This window comes from Phacochoerus africanus, chromosome 14 (genome assembly GCF_016906955.1).
Source record: "Phacochoerus africanus isolate WHEZ1 chromosome 14, ROS_Pafr_v1, whole genome shotgun sequence".
NCBI lineage: Eukaryota > Metazoa > Chordata > Mammalia > Artiodactyla > Suidae > Phacochoerus > Phacochoerus africanus.
The window spans coordinates 20,608,928-20,628,041 of record NC_062557.1 but is presented as its reverse complement, the minus strand read 5'-3'; the positions used below and the strand labels follow the sequence as shown (position 1 = coordinate 20,628,041).

Here is a 19,114-nt window from a genome sequence, read left to right as displayed (position 1 = left end):
CAATGCTGGATCCTTAACCCACTGAGGGACTGAACCTGTGTCCTCATGGATACTAGCTGGGTTCGTTACCGCTGAGCCACAAGGGGAACTCCATGGCTGACATTTTCATCTGCATTTGACTCCTATGCCTACTGGTACTGCACCTGAAGTGGGGAAACAGATATGATCAATTTATCACCCACAGAAAACTGTCCTCGAGACCTTCGTAAAAACTGTTGGCTCCTCACTGCTTCTAGGTATAAACATCTCAGCCCAGCACAGACAGAGGTTTCACCACAATCCAGTAACTAGTCAAACCTTCCCCCCCGGAGCTTCAGTCACCCCACACTACCCAGCCTTCCCCGCACACATGTTTTCACACCCTGTTCACTCAGCCTGGCACACCTGAACTCATTCACCTTCAAACTCGGGGTGGAACTGCTCTCCTGTGAAACCTTACTCAACTTCCCAAAGCAAGAGTACTCACGTTCTCCTCTATGCTTTTCTCACTTTAAGTGTGTGTGTTCTAAGCCCTAGTAACAGGGATCAGTCTACTTGATGGGAGTCTGCCCATCTCCTAGTGCTTTCGCCATAAAGGACAGTTGGGAATATGCCAGAGGCTAGAAACAGAATAACAGTGAGCCCTGCGTTGAGGTCGCTTTGTATCAGGGGCTGCACACTTTTTCTCTAAGGGCCAGGTGGTAAATATTTTTGGCTCTGTCGGTCATCCAGTCTCTGCCATAAATACCCAGCCCTGCCACTGCCGCGTGAAAGCAGCCACAGACGGCGCAGGCGTGAATATGTGTGCCTGTGTGTCAAAATCACTTCATTTACATAAGCACGAAGGGTTGTTTGCCAGCAGCCCCTGATCGATCTGGTTGCTCGAACCCGTGCCACCGCTGTAACCAGAACCACAGCTGTGACAACAGCAGATCTTGAACCCACTGAGCCCCAAAGGAACTCCAACTTAAACGATTCTTCTCATCTTACGAAAACAGGATGAGAACATAAAGGTTCTCCACACAGCAAACCCCAGGGATGCCCAGACTAGTGCCGTCTGCTACCCTCCGCATCTCCGGAGTCTTGAACAGGGAGTGTTATCAGTTACCCCCTCACCCACATCTGCGCACATCAGCTTTCTACTTAAAATTCTTTAGCGGGCCCCCATTTCCTACAAAAGGGGTGATGGTGATGATAACCATGATACGGCAACAGGCAGCAGCAGCAGCAAACAGGCAACCTTCATTTTGCATCTGTGTGTCGGGTCCGGTTCTAAGCGATTTACACGTAAGAATTAATTTAATTCTACGAAGCAGGTGCTATTTCATTCCCGATGGAGGTACGGAGAGAGTAAACAGTTTGCCTGAGCTTACACAGCAAGTGGCAGAGCCATGGGGTTCAAACCCAGGCGGTCTGAACCCAGGGTCCTTGTGGTGAACTGTTCTTCCGGGGCCAAGTTTCGAGGTGTGACCAACTAGAAAGATTCTCATGATGGGGTGCTTGACCGGCTCAGCTTCCCTTAACCCCAGTCAGACGCTGAACTTGCCACACTTGTCCCGAGAATACATGCACTTCTGTTTCCCTATCTGAACACGATCTTCTTTCTGCTTATTCAGCACATCTCTCTGCCTGATGTACAAATAATAAGCCTTGACTCCCTCTGCTTTCTCTGCCAGGCCTTCCCTCACTCTCTCAGTTGGACTTAGATGTTCATTCTTCTTTGTGCGCTACATTTTTGTCTTGAAAAAGAAAAAAAAATGAGTTTCCCGGTGGCATAGTGGCTAAGGATCCACATTGTCAAAGCTGTGGCACTGGCTACTGCTGCGGTGCAGGTTTGATCCCTGGCTCCAGGAACTTCTGCATGCCTCGAGTGCAGCCAAAAAAGAAAAAAGAAAAAATTGTACACCCACGTTCATGGCAGTGTTATTCACAACAGTCAAAAGGTGGAAGCCACCCAAGTGTCTGCTGACAGATGAATGTAGAAACAAAATGCGGTCTGGGCACACAATGGAACGGTATTCAGCCTTTGAAAGGAAGCAACTTCTGACACTTGCTACAACGTGGATACCCTTAAAGGGCATGATGCTAAGTGAAACAAGCCAGTCACAAAAAGACACACACTATATGATTCCACTTAAATGAGCTACCCAGAGTAGTCGAATTCATAGGTACAGAAAGCAGAATGGTGTTGCCAGAGGCCAGAGGGAATGGGGAGTTACTGTTTAATAGGTATAGAATTTTAGTATTGCAAGATAAAAAGAGTTCTGGAAACTGGTACAACAATGTAAGAAAGTTAATACCACTGAACTGTACACTTAAAAATGGTTAAGATGAGGAGTTCCCGTTGTGGTGCAGTGGTTAACGAATCTGACTAGGAACCATGAGGTTGCAGGTTCAATCCCTGGCCTTGCTCAGTGGGTTAAGGACCCGGTGTTGCCGTGAGCTGTGGTGAAGGTTGCAGACGCAGCTCGGATCCCGTGTTGCTGTGGCTCTTGTGTAGGCTGGTGGTTACAGCTCCAATTTAACCTCTAGCCTGGGAACCTCCATGTGCCGCGGGAGTGGCCCAAGAAATAGCAAAAAGACCAAAAAAAAAAAAAAGTGGTTAAGATGAGGAGTTCTCTTTGTGGCTCAGTGGTTAACAAATCTGACTAGGAACCATGAGGTTGTGGGTTTGATCCCTGGCCTCACTCAGTGGGTTAAGGATCTGGCATTGCTGTGAGCTGTGGTGTAGGTCTCAGATGTGGCTCAGATCTGATGTTGCCATGGCTCTGGCGTAGGCCGGCAGCAACAGCTCTGATTCGATCCCTAGCCTGGGAACCTCCATATGCCACGGGTGTGGCCCTAGAAGAGACCAAAAAAAAAAAAGGTTAAGATGAAAACTAAATATAGAACTACCATATGACCTAGCAATCCCACTCTTGGGCATATACATGGATAAAACTTTCCTTAAAAAAAATACATGCACCTGTATTGTTCACTGCAGCACTATTCACAATAGCCAAGACATGGAAACAACCTGAATGTTCACTGACAGATGAATGGATTAAGAAGATGTGGTATATATACACAATGGAATACTACTCAGCCATAAAAAAGAACAAAATAATGCCATTTGTAGCAACATGGATGGAACTAGAGTTCCATACTAAGTCAAGTCAGAAAGAGAAAGCCAAATACCATATGATATCAATTCTATCTGGAATCTAATATGCGGAACCTTTCCACAGAAAAGAAATGCATGGACTTGGAAAACAGACCTGTGGTTGCCAAGGGGGGAGGGAGTGGAATGGACAGGGAGTCTGGGGTTAATAGATGCAAACTATTGCATTTGGAGTGGAGATGCAATGAGATTCTGCTGTATAGCACAGGGAAATACATCTAGTCACTTGTGATAGAACATGATGGAGGATAATTTGAGAAAAAGAATGTATATATGTGTGTGTGTGTGTGAGAGAGTGAGACTGGGTCACTTCGCTCTACAGTAGAAAACTGACAGAACACTGTAAACCAACTATAATGGAAAGAATAAAAATCATTAAAATAAAAAAAAAGTTAAGATGGCAAATTTCATGTTGTGTGTGTATTTTACCACAATTTTTAAAAAAGAAGTGGGAGGAGAAAAACAATTCCCTGATTAAAGGATATTAAATAAAATGCCTCGAGGAAAGTGAAAAAGTCTCCTGTAACCAACAACATTAATGCTTTGGTATATATCCTTCTAGACCTTTTATCATATGTATCAATAATACCTGCATATTACATAATTTTTTTCTCTTATGAATCAATCTGTTCTTCCTTTATGTTGTAAACAGGTTATTGCTGCTACTGTAGAAGAGAACTACTGATTCTTAAAATATTTCTCCAGAACACAATCACCTTTCTGAACTCTTGTTAGTTCCAATAGTTGTTTGGTTTTTGGTACTTCTTTTGTCTCTTACTTTATATTATACTGCCATTCATTTTTCTGTCTTAATACTTTGGCTGGGTATTTTAGAAAAATATTAATGGCAGGAGGCACCCTCAATCTCATAACTGTTTTTAATGAGATTAGTGTTTCACCATCGTGCATCACGTCATGCTCCCTTTGGTTTCTGACAAAATATTCTTAACTTTGTTAAGAAATTTGTTACGCAATTTTTTTATATAGAATGGACACTAAATTTTGTCATCTAACAAAAATACAATTTTAAAACATTTTTTAGGGCCATACCTGAGGCATATGGAAGTTCCCAGGCTAGAGGTTAAATTGGAGCTGTAGCTGCCAGCCGTCACCACAGCCATGGCAATGTGGGATCCGAGCCATGTCTGCAACCTACACCACAGCTCACAACAATGCCGGATCCTTAACCCACTGAGCGAGGCCAGATATGGACCCCAAATCCTCATGGATGCTAGTCAGGTTTGTTACCTCTGAGCCACAATGGGAACTCCCAATTCTTCTTCTTTAACTTACTAATGTAATGAATTACATTAAAATAATTCTTAATATTAAGCCATCCTTGCATTCCTAGAATATAAATAATGTTTTGTACACGAAACAGGATGCAGAAATCCTGACTGTTTTCTAACCTAACCTGCCTTTTTAGGTCTTGATATTAGCATTATTCCAGCCTCATAAAAACTTTTAAACCATTTGGCCTATTTTTTTGGTGGGATAGGGAATGTAATTTTTTAAAGTCTTTTTCAATATATTTGTAGGGTTACTGATCTAGCCTTTTCTTTATTTTTAGTATATTTTAATAATTTTAATTTTATTGAATTAAAAAGTTGTTTGATTTTCCATTTCTCTCAGACCAAAATCTCTTCTAAAGCAGAGGGTCGTTAAAACTAACATACAGTAGGACATACCTACACACACACACACACACACACACACACACACACACACACACACACACGATAGATTAAATGATCTAGATAGATAGATATGACTAGCACACATGTAAGTGTTTCCCCAGTGGGCCAGTTAGTGGCACATAATCTCTATTCCCTGAGTTAGCTGTATCTCTAGTTTTAGTGAGGTTATTGTCCAAGCTTAACCACAAAGAGAAATGCATATGAACCTAATGTTTCAATCCCAAACCATCCTCAAGGTGGCTCTCAAGGATAGTACATTGTCATAACCTTCTGGTGCCAGTGTGAACTGTTACAGCCTTTGGGGAAAACAATTCAAAACTATCTATAAAATTTTTATATATATGTCACATATGGACACACACACACACCCTCTGACCTAACAATTTCATTCCTAGAAATCTATAGTAGAGAAATCAAAGGATGACTAAAGATATACAGGGAGGCATTGCATTAGTATTTATAGTGGGGGGGGGGGACCTAGAATGAAGTGAATGTTTATCGAAGAGGTAACAAATCAATTACAGAAAATGTACTTTTTTTTTGTCTTTTTGTCTTTTTGCCTTTTATAGGGCCGCTCCCTCGGCACATGGAGGTTCCCAGGCTAGGGGTCTAATTGGAGCTGTAGCCGCCGGCCTACACCACAGCCACAGCAACTCAGGATCTGAGCCGCGTCTGCGACCTACACCACAGTTCACGGCAACGCCGGATCCTTAATCCACTGAGCAAGGCCAGGGATCGAATCTGCAACCTCATGGTTCCTAGTTGGATTCGTTAACCACTGAGCCACGACGGGAATTCCAATTACAGAAAATGTATACCACAGAATATTACTCAGCAAATAAAGGCAAGTGAGTTAGCTTCATAATACCTGACTTGGAAGGATTTACATGATACAGTATTAAATGAAAAAAGCAAGATACAGAGAAGTAAAACACATTTGCATACTGTGTGTGTGTGTGTGTGTGTGTGTGTGTGTGTGTGTTCTCCACAGTCTATAGGAGCCAGGAGAAAGGTATAAATGGATATATTCCACACTATTAATTTTGGTTTTCTGGGAAGAGACAATGAAGAGAGGAAGAGAGTGACATTTCAGATCCTTTTAAAAAAGTCTTTCCTCCTTGTACTTTTCTGCAATGTTTTAAAGTTTTTTTAGAAGGAGACTGCATTACATATGCAGGGGAGAAATGTCATTTTCATTGTCCAGAAGGAAAACCCCCCCACACACATTTCCACCCTTGGAGGTCAGTGCACATCCTAAGGACCCTCGGAGAGCAAGCACGTCTTCGCACACGCAAAGGAAGCACATTTTCATTGTGCACTTTGTCTCTTCTCGGGGCCTCACCTGGGCTGCAGTGGCTGCAGTCTGGAGGAGGCGGGACTCTTCCCACAGGCACCGGGCCACAATTCGGGCAATCTCCATTGGCTTCTCAAGATATCTGCTCTGTAAGGAGGAGAGACAGAGAATGAAAAGCGGCCGTAGACAAAGGAGATGTGGACGAAATGTTGCTAAAAAGCTAACTTCCTCATAAATTAGGGAAAGCCTTCTATCTACTACATGAAGCAACAGAGCAAAGGCCTCAGGGCCTGGCTGCAATTGGTGGCGCAATGAAGGGCAGAAGAGAAGAAGAAAAGCAGTTGCAATGAGCTGTACGTTGGGTAGAGAAGGCCTGGCGGTCTGTCTTTGGACAGTGTTTTATCCTGATCTTAAAGGGAGGCAACCGAATTTGTCAATACCTAATTACCGTCACACCTTTAACAGGGAAAAGGAGGAGTCGTCTTCCTATGAGGGGACCCTGGTACAAGCATGTAATTTACATGCTAACATAATCAGATTAACCCAACAATCACACTATTCCTTCAACCGACCCAAGAAGTGGCTTCCAGGCAATGGCGCTCAAAGGGCACCAAAGTTACTCCTCCTTTGATTTAAAGTACAAGATAGGAGTTCCCAACGTGGCTCAGCAGAAACAAAACTGACTAGCATCCATGAGGATGCAGGTTCGATCCCTGGCCTCGCTCAGTGGGTTAAGGATCCAGCATTGCCATGAGCTGTGGCGTAGGTCACAGATGCGGCCTGGATCCCGCGTTTCGGTGGCTGTGGCGTAGGCCAGCAGCTGTAGCTCCAATTGGCCCCCACTTGGGAACCTCCATAGGCTGTGGGTGTGGCCCTAAAAAGACAAAAAACCAATAAATAAATAAATAAATAAAACACTAGATAGGTTCTTATAATTTAGCCAAATGAGAAGGGAAATATTTTCGGGAAGGAAAGCTGAAACCCGCCTCTGTGGGTTCAGTTTCTCGTCGCACCTGAAGGAACTGCTTGATTCTTCGCAGGTTGTGCTGATAGAGAACATTGGACTCCTGCAGGAAGCGGCTATACTGCTGGTCAATTTCACCCAAGAGATTATGAAACACCAAAGTGGCGTGGGATTCTTTGCTGGCTGCATATGCCCTAGGAAAAGGAAGAAGGATAAGGAATGGTTGTGAAACCTACACATATGCACATCCATGGACACACACAGAGACATCACCATCAAGGAGGAAAAAAACTAGGGCTAACCCGATGCTTTAACTCACACATCATTTTAGATTCATCTTGCCCAGCAACGTAAAGATCAGCAACTTAAAAATTATCAACAATTATCCCAGATACTATTAGCCACAGTCATAGTTCTATATTTATAAAATACTTGAGTGAAGTGAACAGATCGCTGTTTGGCTTTAAATTCTCAGTCAACTCTGTAGCCAGATTTTTAGTGGCAAATAAGCAATCCCAGGCTAGGATGATGGCCTATCTTCAACATCTCTGAATGACTTCCCTGGCCCCTCACCGAATTCTAGAAAAACTAGGTCATGGGCCTGAATAAAACTAAAATGAGGGGGAGTTGAGGAAAGATGGATGGAGAATTTGGGATTAACATAGACACACTACTATTTATGAAAGAGAAGACAACAAGGTCCTGCTGTAGCGCACAGGGAACTCTACTCAATATCCTGGGTGAAAAAGGATGGATATACATGTATAACTGAATCACTTTGCTGTATAGTAGAAATTAACACTGTAAATCAAGTACACTTCAAACACATGTTTTAAAAAAGAATAATAGAACTTTTGGGAAAAGAACAAAATGAACAGGTGGATGCAAATACATTAAAGTGAAGGAAATAACTGTTAGGATACTGCACCATTACCTTCTCTATGAACGAGTCTATTTCTGACTCTGTCTTTTTCCTTTAATGAAAGGAGAATCAGAAACATGAACTGAAACTTTCACCTATGATAGAATTCTCATTCAGATCAGAAAAAAATATCTGTAGCATGTCCTTCAAGTGTCAGAACATACAGAGCAAAAAAAAAAAAAAAAAAAAAGAGCTGCCCATATGCACTTCTGATGTAGAAAACGTTTTTTGGGGTTTTTTTGGTTTTTTGCTTTTTAGAGCCATACCTGCAGCATATGGAGTTTCCCAGGCTAGGGGTCGAATTGGAGCTACAGCTGCCTGCCTACGCCAGAGCCACAGCAACACCAGATCTTTAACCCACTGAGCAAGCCCAGGGATCGAACGCACAAGCTCATGGTTCCTCGTTGGATTCGTTTCTGCTGCGCCACAACGGGAACTCCGAAAACGTTCTTACAAGACTACAATAACCTCTTTGTGTTCTGATCTCTTTTGCCACAGTGGCTGTTCGTGTAAGCTTTTTGATGAAATAGTTAGCAAAGAGTTAAGTTAGAGAAGACTGTGTCTCTTGAATCAAACTACAACCTAACAGGAGGCCCTCTGTGGTGCAGCGGGTTAAGGATCTGGCGTTGTCACTGCTGTGCCTCAGGTCTCTGCTGCGGTATGGGTTGGATTCCTGGCCTAGGAACTTCCACATGCCACAAGCATAGCCAAAACCAAAAACCTAACAATTTGGGGAGTTTCTTCAGAAGAATTTACCAATCTTGACTCTCAATCCAAGGGGCCAGAAACTGCCGGAGCTCCATCGGGAAGCTGTCGCTGTACAGCTGGTGAAGCTGCTCCAGGTACCGTGTGTCCAGCTGCTGTAGCTGATTCCATTGGGCCATTCTGCTGGAATCAGGGGTCACAACTGTAAAGCAAAGGTTCACATGGTCACTACAAGCCTCCAAAAGTTAAACCATCTATTCGACACAGGCATCGGGTCTGGGATTAGGGATAAAAGACGCTTTGGAAAAGATCTTGCATGTTTCTCCCAGTTTAGAATAATATATACACATGCATTCACATCTCTGTCTCTGGAACCACTCTGCAGCTTCTTCCTTCTAAACCAGGATGACAATGTGGGCATGACGCCAAGTTCTAGAACCCATGATCTACTAGAGGTAAGTGAAGTTAAAATATTACTTGAGGAATTCCTGTCGTGGCGCAGTGGTTAACGAATCCGACTAGGAACCATGAGGTTGCGGGTTCGGTCCCTGCCCTTGCTCAGTGGGTTAATGATCCGGCGTTGCCGCGAGCTGTGGTGTAGGTGCAGACGAGGCTCGGATCCCGCGTTGCTGTGGCTCTGGCGTAGGCCGGTGGCTACAGCTCCAATTCAACCCCTAGCCTGGGAACCTCCATATGCCACGGGAGCGGCCCAAGAAATAGCAACAACAACAACAAAAGACAAAAAAAAAAAAATTACTTGACTTTCAGATTTCTACTTCGTCCTCTACAAAACAGAGATCATAGTTCCCACCCCTTGGTGCTGTTGAGATATTATTTCTTATTTATATATTTATTTGTCTTTTTGCCTTTTCTAGGGCCATTTTTTGCCATTTGGTAGCATTTTACACACAGGCTTCAATCTTTGGAATACCCTGGATTCAGCAGAAAGAACTTTTTTTTTTTTAATTTTTATTTTTTTGTTTTTTGTTCTTTTATGGCCGCACCTGCGGCATATGGAGGTTCCCAGGCTAGGGGTCCAATCAGAGCTGTAGCCGCCGGCCTACGCCAGAGCCACAGCAATGTGGGATCCAAGCCACGTCTGCAGCCTACACCACAGGTCACAGCAATACCGGATCCTGAACCCACTGAGCAAGGCCAGGGATCGAACCTGCAACCTCATGGTTCCTAGTTGGAGTCATTAACCACTGTCTGATGACGGGAACTCCCTATTTCTCTCTTTTTTAAACATTTATTTATTAGCTGCACCCACGGCATGCAGAAGTTCATGGGCCAGAGGTCAAACCTGTGCCACAGCAGTAACCAGAGCCACTGCAGTGACGTCAGAGACTTAACCCACCGAGCCACCAGGGATCCCATGAGATAACATTTCTACAGCAGCCAGTTCAGTGCCTAACACACAACAGATGCTCAACAGATATAAGCTCCTTTCTTTCCACTCTACACTCCTGTTAGGTGAGGTATAAAAACAGTGAACCTGAACTAAGACCAAAATGTGGAACGCTGGGGTTGAGGAAGAGCTAATTCCGAGACTACAGGTTTAAAAGGATAATCCAGGATCTGCCTGGGATTCTCCCACTCAAAAAATAAAGTAATTTTGTTTTTAAAAATTCTCAGCCTGGCATAGAGAATAGATTTGTGGTTGCCAAGGGGGAGGGGGAGGGAGTGGGATGGACTGGGAGTTTGGGGTTACCAGATGCAAACTATTACACTTAGAATGGATAAACAAGGGCCTACTGTACAGCACACGGAATGGTATTCAGTCTCTTGGGACAGATTACGATGGAAGATAATATAAGAAAAGGAATGTATGTATACATGTATGACTGGGTCATTCTGCTGTACAGCAGAAATTGACACGACATTGTAAATCAACTATACCCTAATAAAAAAAAATTTTTTTTAAATTCTCAGTCTGGAATGAAAAAGAAGAGAAGCTAAAAAGAAGAGAAGGTGTAGGAGTTCCCGTCATGGCTCAGTGGTTAACGAATCCGACTAGGAACCATGAGGTTGTGGGTTCAATCCTTGGCCTTGCTCAGTGGGTTAAGGATCCGGCGTTGCTGAGCTGTGGTGTAGGGTGCAGACCCGGCTCGGATCCCACGTTGCTGTGGCTGTGGCGTAGACCAGCGGCTACAGCTCCGATTGGACCCCTAGCCTGGGAACCTCCATATGCCGCAGGTGCAGCCCAAGAAATGGCAAAAAAAAAGAAGAAGAGAAGGTGTTCAAGGGGTCCCCAGGTTCATGAGCATCCCAGAGAAATGCTCGAGAAATAGAGGCCAAGGCAGCTAACCGCCTTGGGCCCTCTTTCTGAATAGCTCGGCTCATGGTAATAGCAATACAGACCAAGAAGTCTCGAGAAGCTGCAAAAATAATAATGAGTAGGCCCCAAGGACTAAGGTATGTACGGATCAAAGTATCTTGAGATGGTTCTCTGGGACAGTGAGAACACTTACTTAAAGATAGAATACACACGAACACTTACGCTTAGCTAGAGTGCTTGATTTGTTTCTCGGAAAAAGCATGAAGCACATAATTACTATTGGTCCTTTCATTAACGATTGTGCAAACTCATAACAAAACCAATGTCTTCTGGAGTTCCCGTTGTGGCGCAGTGGTTAACGAATCCGACTAGGAACCATGAGGTTGCGGGTTCGGTCCCTGCCCTTGCTCAGTGGGTTAACGATCTGGCGTTGCCGTGAGCTGTGGTGTAGGTTGCAGACGCGGCTCGGATCCCGCGTTGCTGTGGCTCTGGTGTAGGCCGGTGGCTACAGCTCCGATTGGACCCCTAGCCTGGGAACCTCCATATGCCGCGGGAGCGGCCCAAAGAAATAGCAAAAAAAAAAAAAAAAAGACAAAAAAACACAAAAACCAATGTCTCTGTTCTCAAAGTTCTGTCACCAAGGGGTTCAGAACTGGACAGGGCTGTGCCACTGTTCCCCTTCCCTTTCTTGGGGGCATAGACACAGAAGACGCCCTTGCCACTGCAAAGATGGCATCCCTTGGTCTAGTTTTCAAGCACACAATCAGGAAAGTAGGGCAGCAGATTCTACTGCATGTGAAGGTACAAAAACTCTAGACCGACGTAATTCAATACGGTAGTGCGTGGTCACATGTGCTCATTGAGCACTCGAAATGGGGCTGGTGCAAACTGAGATATGCTGTAAAATACACACTGGACTTTGAAGACTTAGCACAAAAAGAGAGTAAAATATCTCATTAATATTGAAATGTTAATACCCTAGATACATTGGATTAAATAAAACACATAAGATGAATTTCGGACTTCCCACTGTGGCACCAAGGGATGGGCTGGGTCTTGGGAGCGCCAGGTCGCAGGTTTGATCTCCAGCCCAGCACAGTGGGTTGGGGGTCCTGTGATGCCACAGCTGTGGCTTAAGTCATGACTGCAGCTCAGATCCGATCCCTGGCCCAGGAGCTCCACATGCTGTGGGGTGGACAAAAAAAAAAAAAAAAAGATGAATTTCACCTATTTCTTTTCACTTCTTTTAATGTAGCTACTAGAAACTTTAACATTACATATGTGACTTTTATTCTATTTTTATTGGACACTCCCACTCTAGGTTAGGTAACCCAAAAGCTGTGGTTCTCCTGAAAAAGGATTTAAGAAATAGATACCAGGAGTTCCCTGGTGGCCTAGCAGATTAAGGGTCTGGCATTGTCACTGCTGTGGCTTGAGTCACTGCTGTAACGAGGGTTAGATCCCTTTTTTTAGAGGTTAATTATTTGCTCATCTTGAATACAAATATAGAACCATCATTCTCTGCTCCCTGAAGTTCCAAATTAAAATGATAAAGCAGCATCCCACTATATCTGCTCAATCACAGATTACCAATGAGATCACACATGAATACTTGCATTTTCAAACTAATATACAATTGAAAAATTACAAGTTTGCTGACAATTTGCCAATTCACTTCTAATCCTTTACTCATGGGATTTATGTTGCTGTTATTGCTTTGGTTTTAGCTGGAGTTTTAGTAAGCAATATAATAATTGTGCTATTTCTTTTTTTTTTCTTTTTTTAAATCTTTTTGCTCTTTCTTGGGCCGCCCCTGCGGCATATGGAGGTTCCCAGGCTAGGGGTCGAATCGGAGCCGTAGCCACCGGCCTACACCAGAGCCAGAGCCACAGCAACGCGGGATCCGAGCCGCGTCTGCGACCTACACCACAGCTCACGGCAACGCCGGATCGTTAACCCACTGAGCAAGGGCAGGGACCGAACCCGCAACCTCATGGTTCCTAGTCGGAATCGTTAACCACTGCGCCACGATGGGAACTCCCTAATTGTGCTATTTCTTAAACCAGAAACCAGCTACAGTATTTTCCATAAAATTAAAGCACCAAAAAATGACTGATATTACATTCTACTTCTCAGTCTAGTCACTGTAGGTAATTCTGTAAGTGCTACCATATACACATATAATCATTTCTAAATCAAAGCCAAAGAGCAGGTAGTATTTTTTTCTTTTTAGGGCTGCACCTGCGGCATCTGGAAGTTCCTGGGCTAGGGGTCGAATCAGAGCTACAGCTCCCAGCCTATGCCACAGCCATGGTAATGCCAGATCTGAACCAAATCTGCAACCTACACCAACAGCTTGTGGCAACTCTGGATCCTGAACCCACTGAGCAAGGCCAGGGATCAAACCCACATCCTCATGGATACTAGTCAGGTTCTTAACCTGCTGAGCCACAATGGGAACTCCAAGCAGGTAGCATTTTCAAGAACAACATAGGCAGAGAGAGTCAAACAGTGATTTCCTTACCAGCTGCTTAGCCATAAACCATATTGAACTAACAGGAGCCACAGGGCAATCAGACCAAATGCTCTTCATAAGAACTACATATCCTCAAGAGATCGCTAGCCAAATTGTCTAGGAAAACTCCTGCCAACTAACTTTATGGTAATTGTTTTACTGGAAAAAAATTTTTTTAAAGTCCTCTTTATTTCACAATCTCAACTCAATTCTGGTGTTTCAAATTATAAGTTAGTTCTGAGAGACTTTTGCTAAATTCGAACTAAAGACTTTTTAATCTATGGAATAATTCTAAGCCTATGACTTAATAATCACTTTCATGGAACCCTAGAACAGGAGAGCGATTTGCACAATTTGAGTGGCATTCTGGGCGTAGAAAGAGAGAAGTCAATTTATTCCATAGAGCGGCTGGCTGAGGGCAATACCTTCTCTTAATTCTCTCCATTTAGGTTCTAAATTCTCAGTTTAGGTTCGTAGATGATCAGCGTTAGCAGATCGAGGGAAGGTGAGTGGGATCCTGTTTTCTACAACTGAAGAAAAACGAACAATAAAAATGAAACCGCAAGGCACCAAAGACTTTCTGGACTTTTCAAAGTAGGAATTTCTCAACCCCTTGGGGATAACTTACCAACAAGTCACAAGGCAAACAACTGTTGTCTAATGGGGAACTTATTACTGTAAAGACCACTAAAAAAGTTCAAGTCACGGGTCTCATCTATACACGTCCATCTAAAGAAACCAAGGGATGTGCTGAGAACCACAAGTCCAGACCACTTACAAAGGGCTTCACTAGATCATTCCATTAAGCATCTTCTTAAATGAACACTTCTTCACATTCATGCACCAGTGGATTTACGAATGGGGTGAGTGAGGTGTGAAAGTGAGGAGGAGACAAAAACTGGGCGTGTATAATAATCCTGAACAGAAAGCGATATAAAGATAGTTTCTGTTCCACCTTGCAGTGCGTCACAAGAGGCAGTTCCTTGGCTGGTAGCCATATTCTATATTAGAAATACCTATACTTTAAATAGAACATACTTAAACATATTTGCATCTTATCTGTTGCCTACCCTAAGCCCTTCTTTACTGTCAGGAAAGGCCCAGTGACTAACTCAGGTATAAAGTAACATAGAAATTGTACTAATTTCTATAGAAATCAGTCCTTTGGAGAAGACATTTTTTAAAAGATTATAAAAGGAACAACGACTGTGGAAAATTTGGAAAGACACCAAAAAATCCCACCTAAATCCAAAAGATAAAAATCACCCTTATCCTATCATCCCACTAACTAGAACTACAATTGACACACTGATGTAATTCTTTTCAATCTATCTCAGAGTGTGTAGGTAATTTTTATTTCTTTTTGAAAGTTGGGATTATCGTGTTATTATGGCTTTGTATTCTTTTTTAAATCTTACAGGAAAACATGTTCTATACAAAGAAATTTTTGTTTAAAGCCCAAAACAACTATTTGGTTTGTGTTTTCAATACAATCCTGATGATTTATTTATATTAACTATTATTATTATTAATGTTATTATAATTAGTATAATTAGAATGTAAGAGTTTATAAATATAAACTCTTACTTGTAAGAGAATAAGTTTATAAAGATAAACTCTTACTTGTAAGAGAGTAAGTTTTTATTTTCATCATATCACATTCCAAAAATAAGATGAGGTAGCTGCAAACTCCTGAAAGTAAATGAGGGAGGAGAAAAAAAAAAGAGAGAGAGAGAAAAACTCAAAGGCAATTAAGGCTACACAGAGACAATCTTCATGAAATTCTCACTATTGGGTTCCTGGTGTAACAAATGACAGGGAGTTCACGTTTAAATATTATAGCTTAATTATTTCACCATTCATAATTACTCTAGACATTAAGACTCCGGAACTTCAAATTTAAAAAGATAATTCAAAGTACACGTATAGCAAACATGTAATTTCATTACTTATAAACAGAAACAGTTCCTTTATAATGACTAGATGTTTGCCTTTACAATAAGAAGTCTACTAGAAACCCAGTTTTGCCTTCCTAAAATGATAAAATTTTGTCTTTTTTTTTTTTTTTTGGTCTTTTTAGGGCCACATCCACGGCATATTGAAGTTCCCAGGCTACAGATCGAATCAGAGCTACAGCTGCCAGCCTACACGACAGCCACAGCAATGTTGTATCCAAAATGCACCTCTGACCTACACCACAGCTCATAGGAATGCCAGACCCTTAACCCACTGATCAAGGCCAGGGATCGAACCTACTTCCTCATAGATACTAGTCAGGTTTGTTACCACTGAGCCACGACAGGAACACCCCCAAAAGATAAAATATTAATACCTGAGTGCCCAATTTGGACTACCCTTATTAAAATATTACAATATATTCAATTACAAATAATAGGATATGCTTTAAAGTTGGAAACCAACTCTTCCTTGAAAAATAGACACTGAGATAAACGAGAACTTGAATTACGGTTATCTATGAATGTGGCAAAACTGAATATAAGAAAGAAGTACTCAAGTTCCCGTCGTGACTCAGCAGGTTGAGAACCCAGCTAGTATCCATGAGGATGAGGGTTCAATCCCTGGCCTTGCGCAGTGGGTTAAGGATCTAGCGTTGCCTCAAGCTGCGGCGTAGGTGGCAGATGCAGTTCAGATCTGGCATTGCTGTGGCTGTGGTGTAGGCCAGCAGCTGCAGCTCCGAATTTGACCCCTAGCCTGGGAACTTCCATATGGTGCGTGTGGGTGCAGCAGTAAAAAAAGGAAGAAAAGAAAAAAAAATAGAAGTACTAACTTACTAAGGAGTAGAGCCTAGAGAATGAGAAAAATGGCTTTTGTTTTGCTTTGAATTAAAGCATAGTTGGGAGTTCCCGCTGTGGCCCAGTGGGTTAAAGACTCTGGTGCTGCGACAGCTGCAGCTCAGATTCAGTTCCTGGCCTGGGAACATCCATCCGCCCACAAGTGTGGCCATTAAAAAAAAAAAAAGTATAGTTGATTTACAATGTTGTGCAAAAATAGTTTCAATGACACTCTGGAGCACACAACCCCTTCCCCAAAATTCTACCATCCCCCTCATCCTTCTTATCTCACTTTAATTCTTGGAAAAGTTCAAGAATCTCTGCTGAACACTTGATTTTTTTTCCATTCCAAACTTTGACATGTGTGAAGTCTTATCAGGAACACTACTCTTATATAATTATCTCATTTAAATCAAAGAGTTATCTACTTTAAAACAGAGACCAAAATGTATCAGATTCGCACTTAACTGTAAGAGGTGGAGACTGCCAGGAATGCAAACAGCAAAATGGAAGGAAAACCCAGGGCCCTGATCCATGAAGGAAAACCAGGATGTTAAAAGCAAAACCAAAAGCACTACCCAAAATCTAGCACACACCCAGCGACCTCTGAGAAAAAGATTCTGAAAAACCATGACCTACCACAGCCCCTTAATATCTCAAATCTAAGAGTGTTATGGAATTAAAAAAAAAAAAAAACACTCCATACTTGATTTGGGATCGGCACCATGTTTGATCACAAATATTTCAGATTAAAGGAGCTAGAACAAGCCTAACTCCTTCTAAACTGAAAGTAACACAACTAGACATGCTTTGTCAATTACTCAGTGTGAAGTTTATGGTTAAAATTGCCTGAGAACAGGTCTGAGCTCCAGATCGAAACCACAAAACAGACCAAGTGTGTGCAGCACATGGCCTCCCCACTCTGTGACACGTTCCCCTCCCCCAAGCAGACACGCTCCTCTGAAGCACTGTGGTGTGAAGCCAAGGACCCGAGAGACTTGATATTGGATGAGCCCGGGTGCCAGCCCTGCCTGCCATGTATCAGCTGTTTGGGGAAATATGACTTGACTACAGAACAGGCTTCTCCTTTGATAAAATGGGGAAGCTTCCCTCTTTTGAAGGTTTGTTATAAAAGTTAAAAAAAATAAGGGATGTACAGCATAGAGTTCCTTTTGTTTTTTTGTCATTTTTAGGGCTGCACCCATGGCATATGGAGGTTCCCAGTCTAGGGGTCGAATCGGAGCTGCAGCTGCCAGCCTACACCACAGCCACAGCAACGCCAGGTGCAGCTGGCGGCAAAGCCAAATCCTTAACCCACTGAGCAAGGCCAGGGATTGAACCTGCATTCTCATAGATGCTAATCAGATTCATTTCCGCCGAGCCACAATGGGAACTCCACTGCACCCATATTGTATTACTCCTTCTTGTCATGGCATCCCTTTCACCAACATTTCTTACGCTAAATCCTCAATGCCCTGAGAAGCATACATTAATTCATCAGATTAGTCCTGTGAAATGAGCTTTCCTTGCCACATAAAATACATGCATTTAATGGGTCTTTGTATCATATGCTGTGGGAGGAGGTCAGTAATGCTGTGATTTGGTGTGATTTGGTGTGATTTGGAGAAACAGAGAAGAGAGGGTGGGGTGGTGCCCTGATCTCCACACATAGTCCCCTTAAGGACAGCTTCAGGTCCCTAAAGATGAAAACATTAAGTGATAGCCAAAAGAAAGTAAAAGATGAAAAAGAAGAACCTTGGTTTAAGAGCACTCCAAATAATTAATGATTATCACTGATGTTTACAGGGCACTTACTATGCACAAGGCACTCTTTTAAGTACTTGATATATATCTATTTACTCATTTCATCCTGACAACAACCCTATGAGGTAGATACTGTATTTATTCCCATTTTACAGACAAGAAAAATGAGGCACAGAATTTTAAGTGATTCATCCAAGGTCAGACAGGTAATAAGGGCATGAAGCTGGAATCCTACCCCAAATAGTCTGTTTTCAGAATTCTTGCTCTTAGCCACTATGCTAGAGTGGGAGTTTTCATCAATTTTAAGTAACCCATGGCCCATGAGTCAATCATAATAGAAAGCCAATGGAATCTTCTTGTATTTTAGCTTTTGAATCAAAGGATCTATTAGTCCAGCTGTAACTGGACCACCCTAGTGATACCCTAATTGTACCACAATTTAAAAGGTGCGCTAACAAACACATACATTCATGGAAGGGCAGTCAGGGTAAAAGGAGTCCAAGAACTTGAATGTTTTGCCCAGAAAGCAGCGTTGGGGAACAGGAAGTAAGTAAGGTTAGGAGAGAAAAAGACACATTTCAGAAGAGTGGCTTTTCAAATACTTGGAGATCTGTACATGAAAGGGTAGATCACTCCAGGACCTGTTTTCCCACAATGTCTACCTCCTCTGTATTCAGAGGTTCCCTACCCTGGCTGCAGGAGTTAGAATTACAAAGGCAGGGAGTTCCCGTTGCGGCTCAATGGTAAGGAACAAGACTTGTATCCATGAGGATGCAGGTTCAATCCCTGGCCTCCATCAGTGGGTTAAGGATCCACTGTTGCTGTGAGGTATGGTATAGGTCACAGACGTAGCACAGATCCCACACTGCTGTGGCTGTGGTGTAGGCTAGCAGCTGCAACTCTGATTCGACCCCTAGCCTGGAAACTTCCATATGTTATGGGTGTGGCCATAAAATAATTAATTAAAGAAAGAAAAAAAAATTTTAATTACAAAGGCAGATTTTTTTTTTTCCGTACCAAGGCATGTGGAATTTCCCTGGACAG

At 42.7% G+C, this 19,114-nt stretch overlaps 1 protein-coding gene across 5 annotated transcripts in view; it reads right to left on the bottom strand.

The window, feature by feature from the left end:
• The window catches only part of STAT3 (signal transducer and activator of transcription 3), a 65,123-nt gene that overhangs the window by 23,082 nt on the left and 22,927 nt on the right, over positions 1–19,114 (bottom strand). For 4 of the 5 annotated variants that reach the window (XM_047758964.1, XM_047758968.1, XM_047758966.1 and 1 more), the window contains exons 2-4: positions 8,773–8,923; positions 7,144–7,288; positions 6,179–6,277 (exon numbers count right to left, since the gene is read on the bottom strand). In XM_047758964.1, coding sequence (XP_047614920.1) covers positions 6,179–6,277; positions 7,144–7,288; positions 8,773–8,900 — 372 coding nt within the window. In that variant the 5' untranslated portion in view covers positions 8,901–8,923. Of the gene's footprint in view, positions 1–6,178; positions 6,278–7,143; positions 7,289–8,772; positions 8,924–19,114 lie in introns of those variants that run through there. The other variant, XM_047758969.1, reaches the window with a different exon arrangement.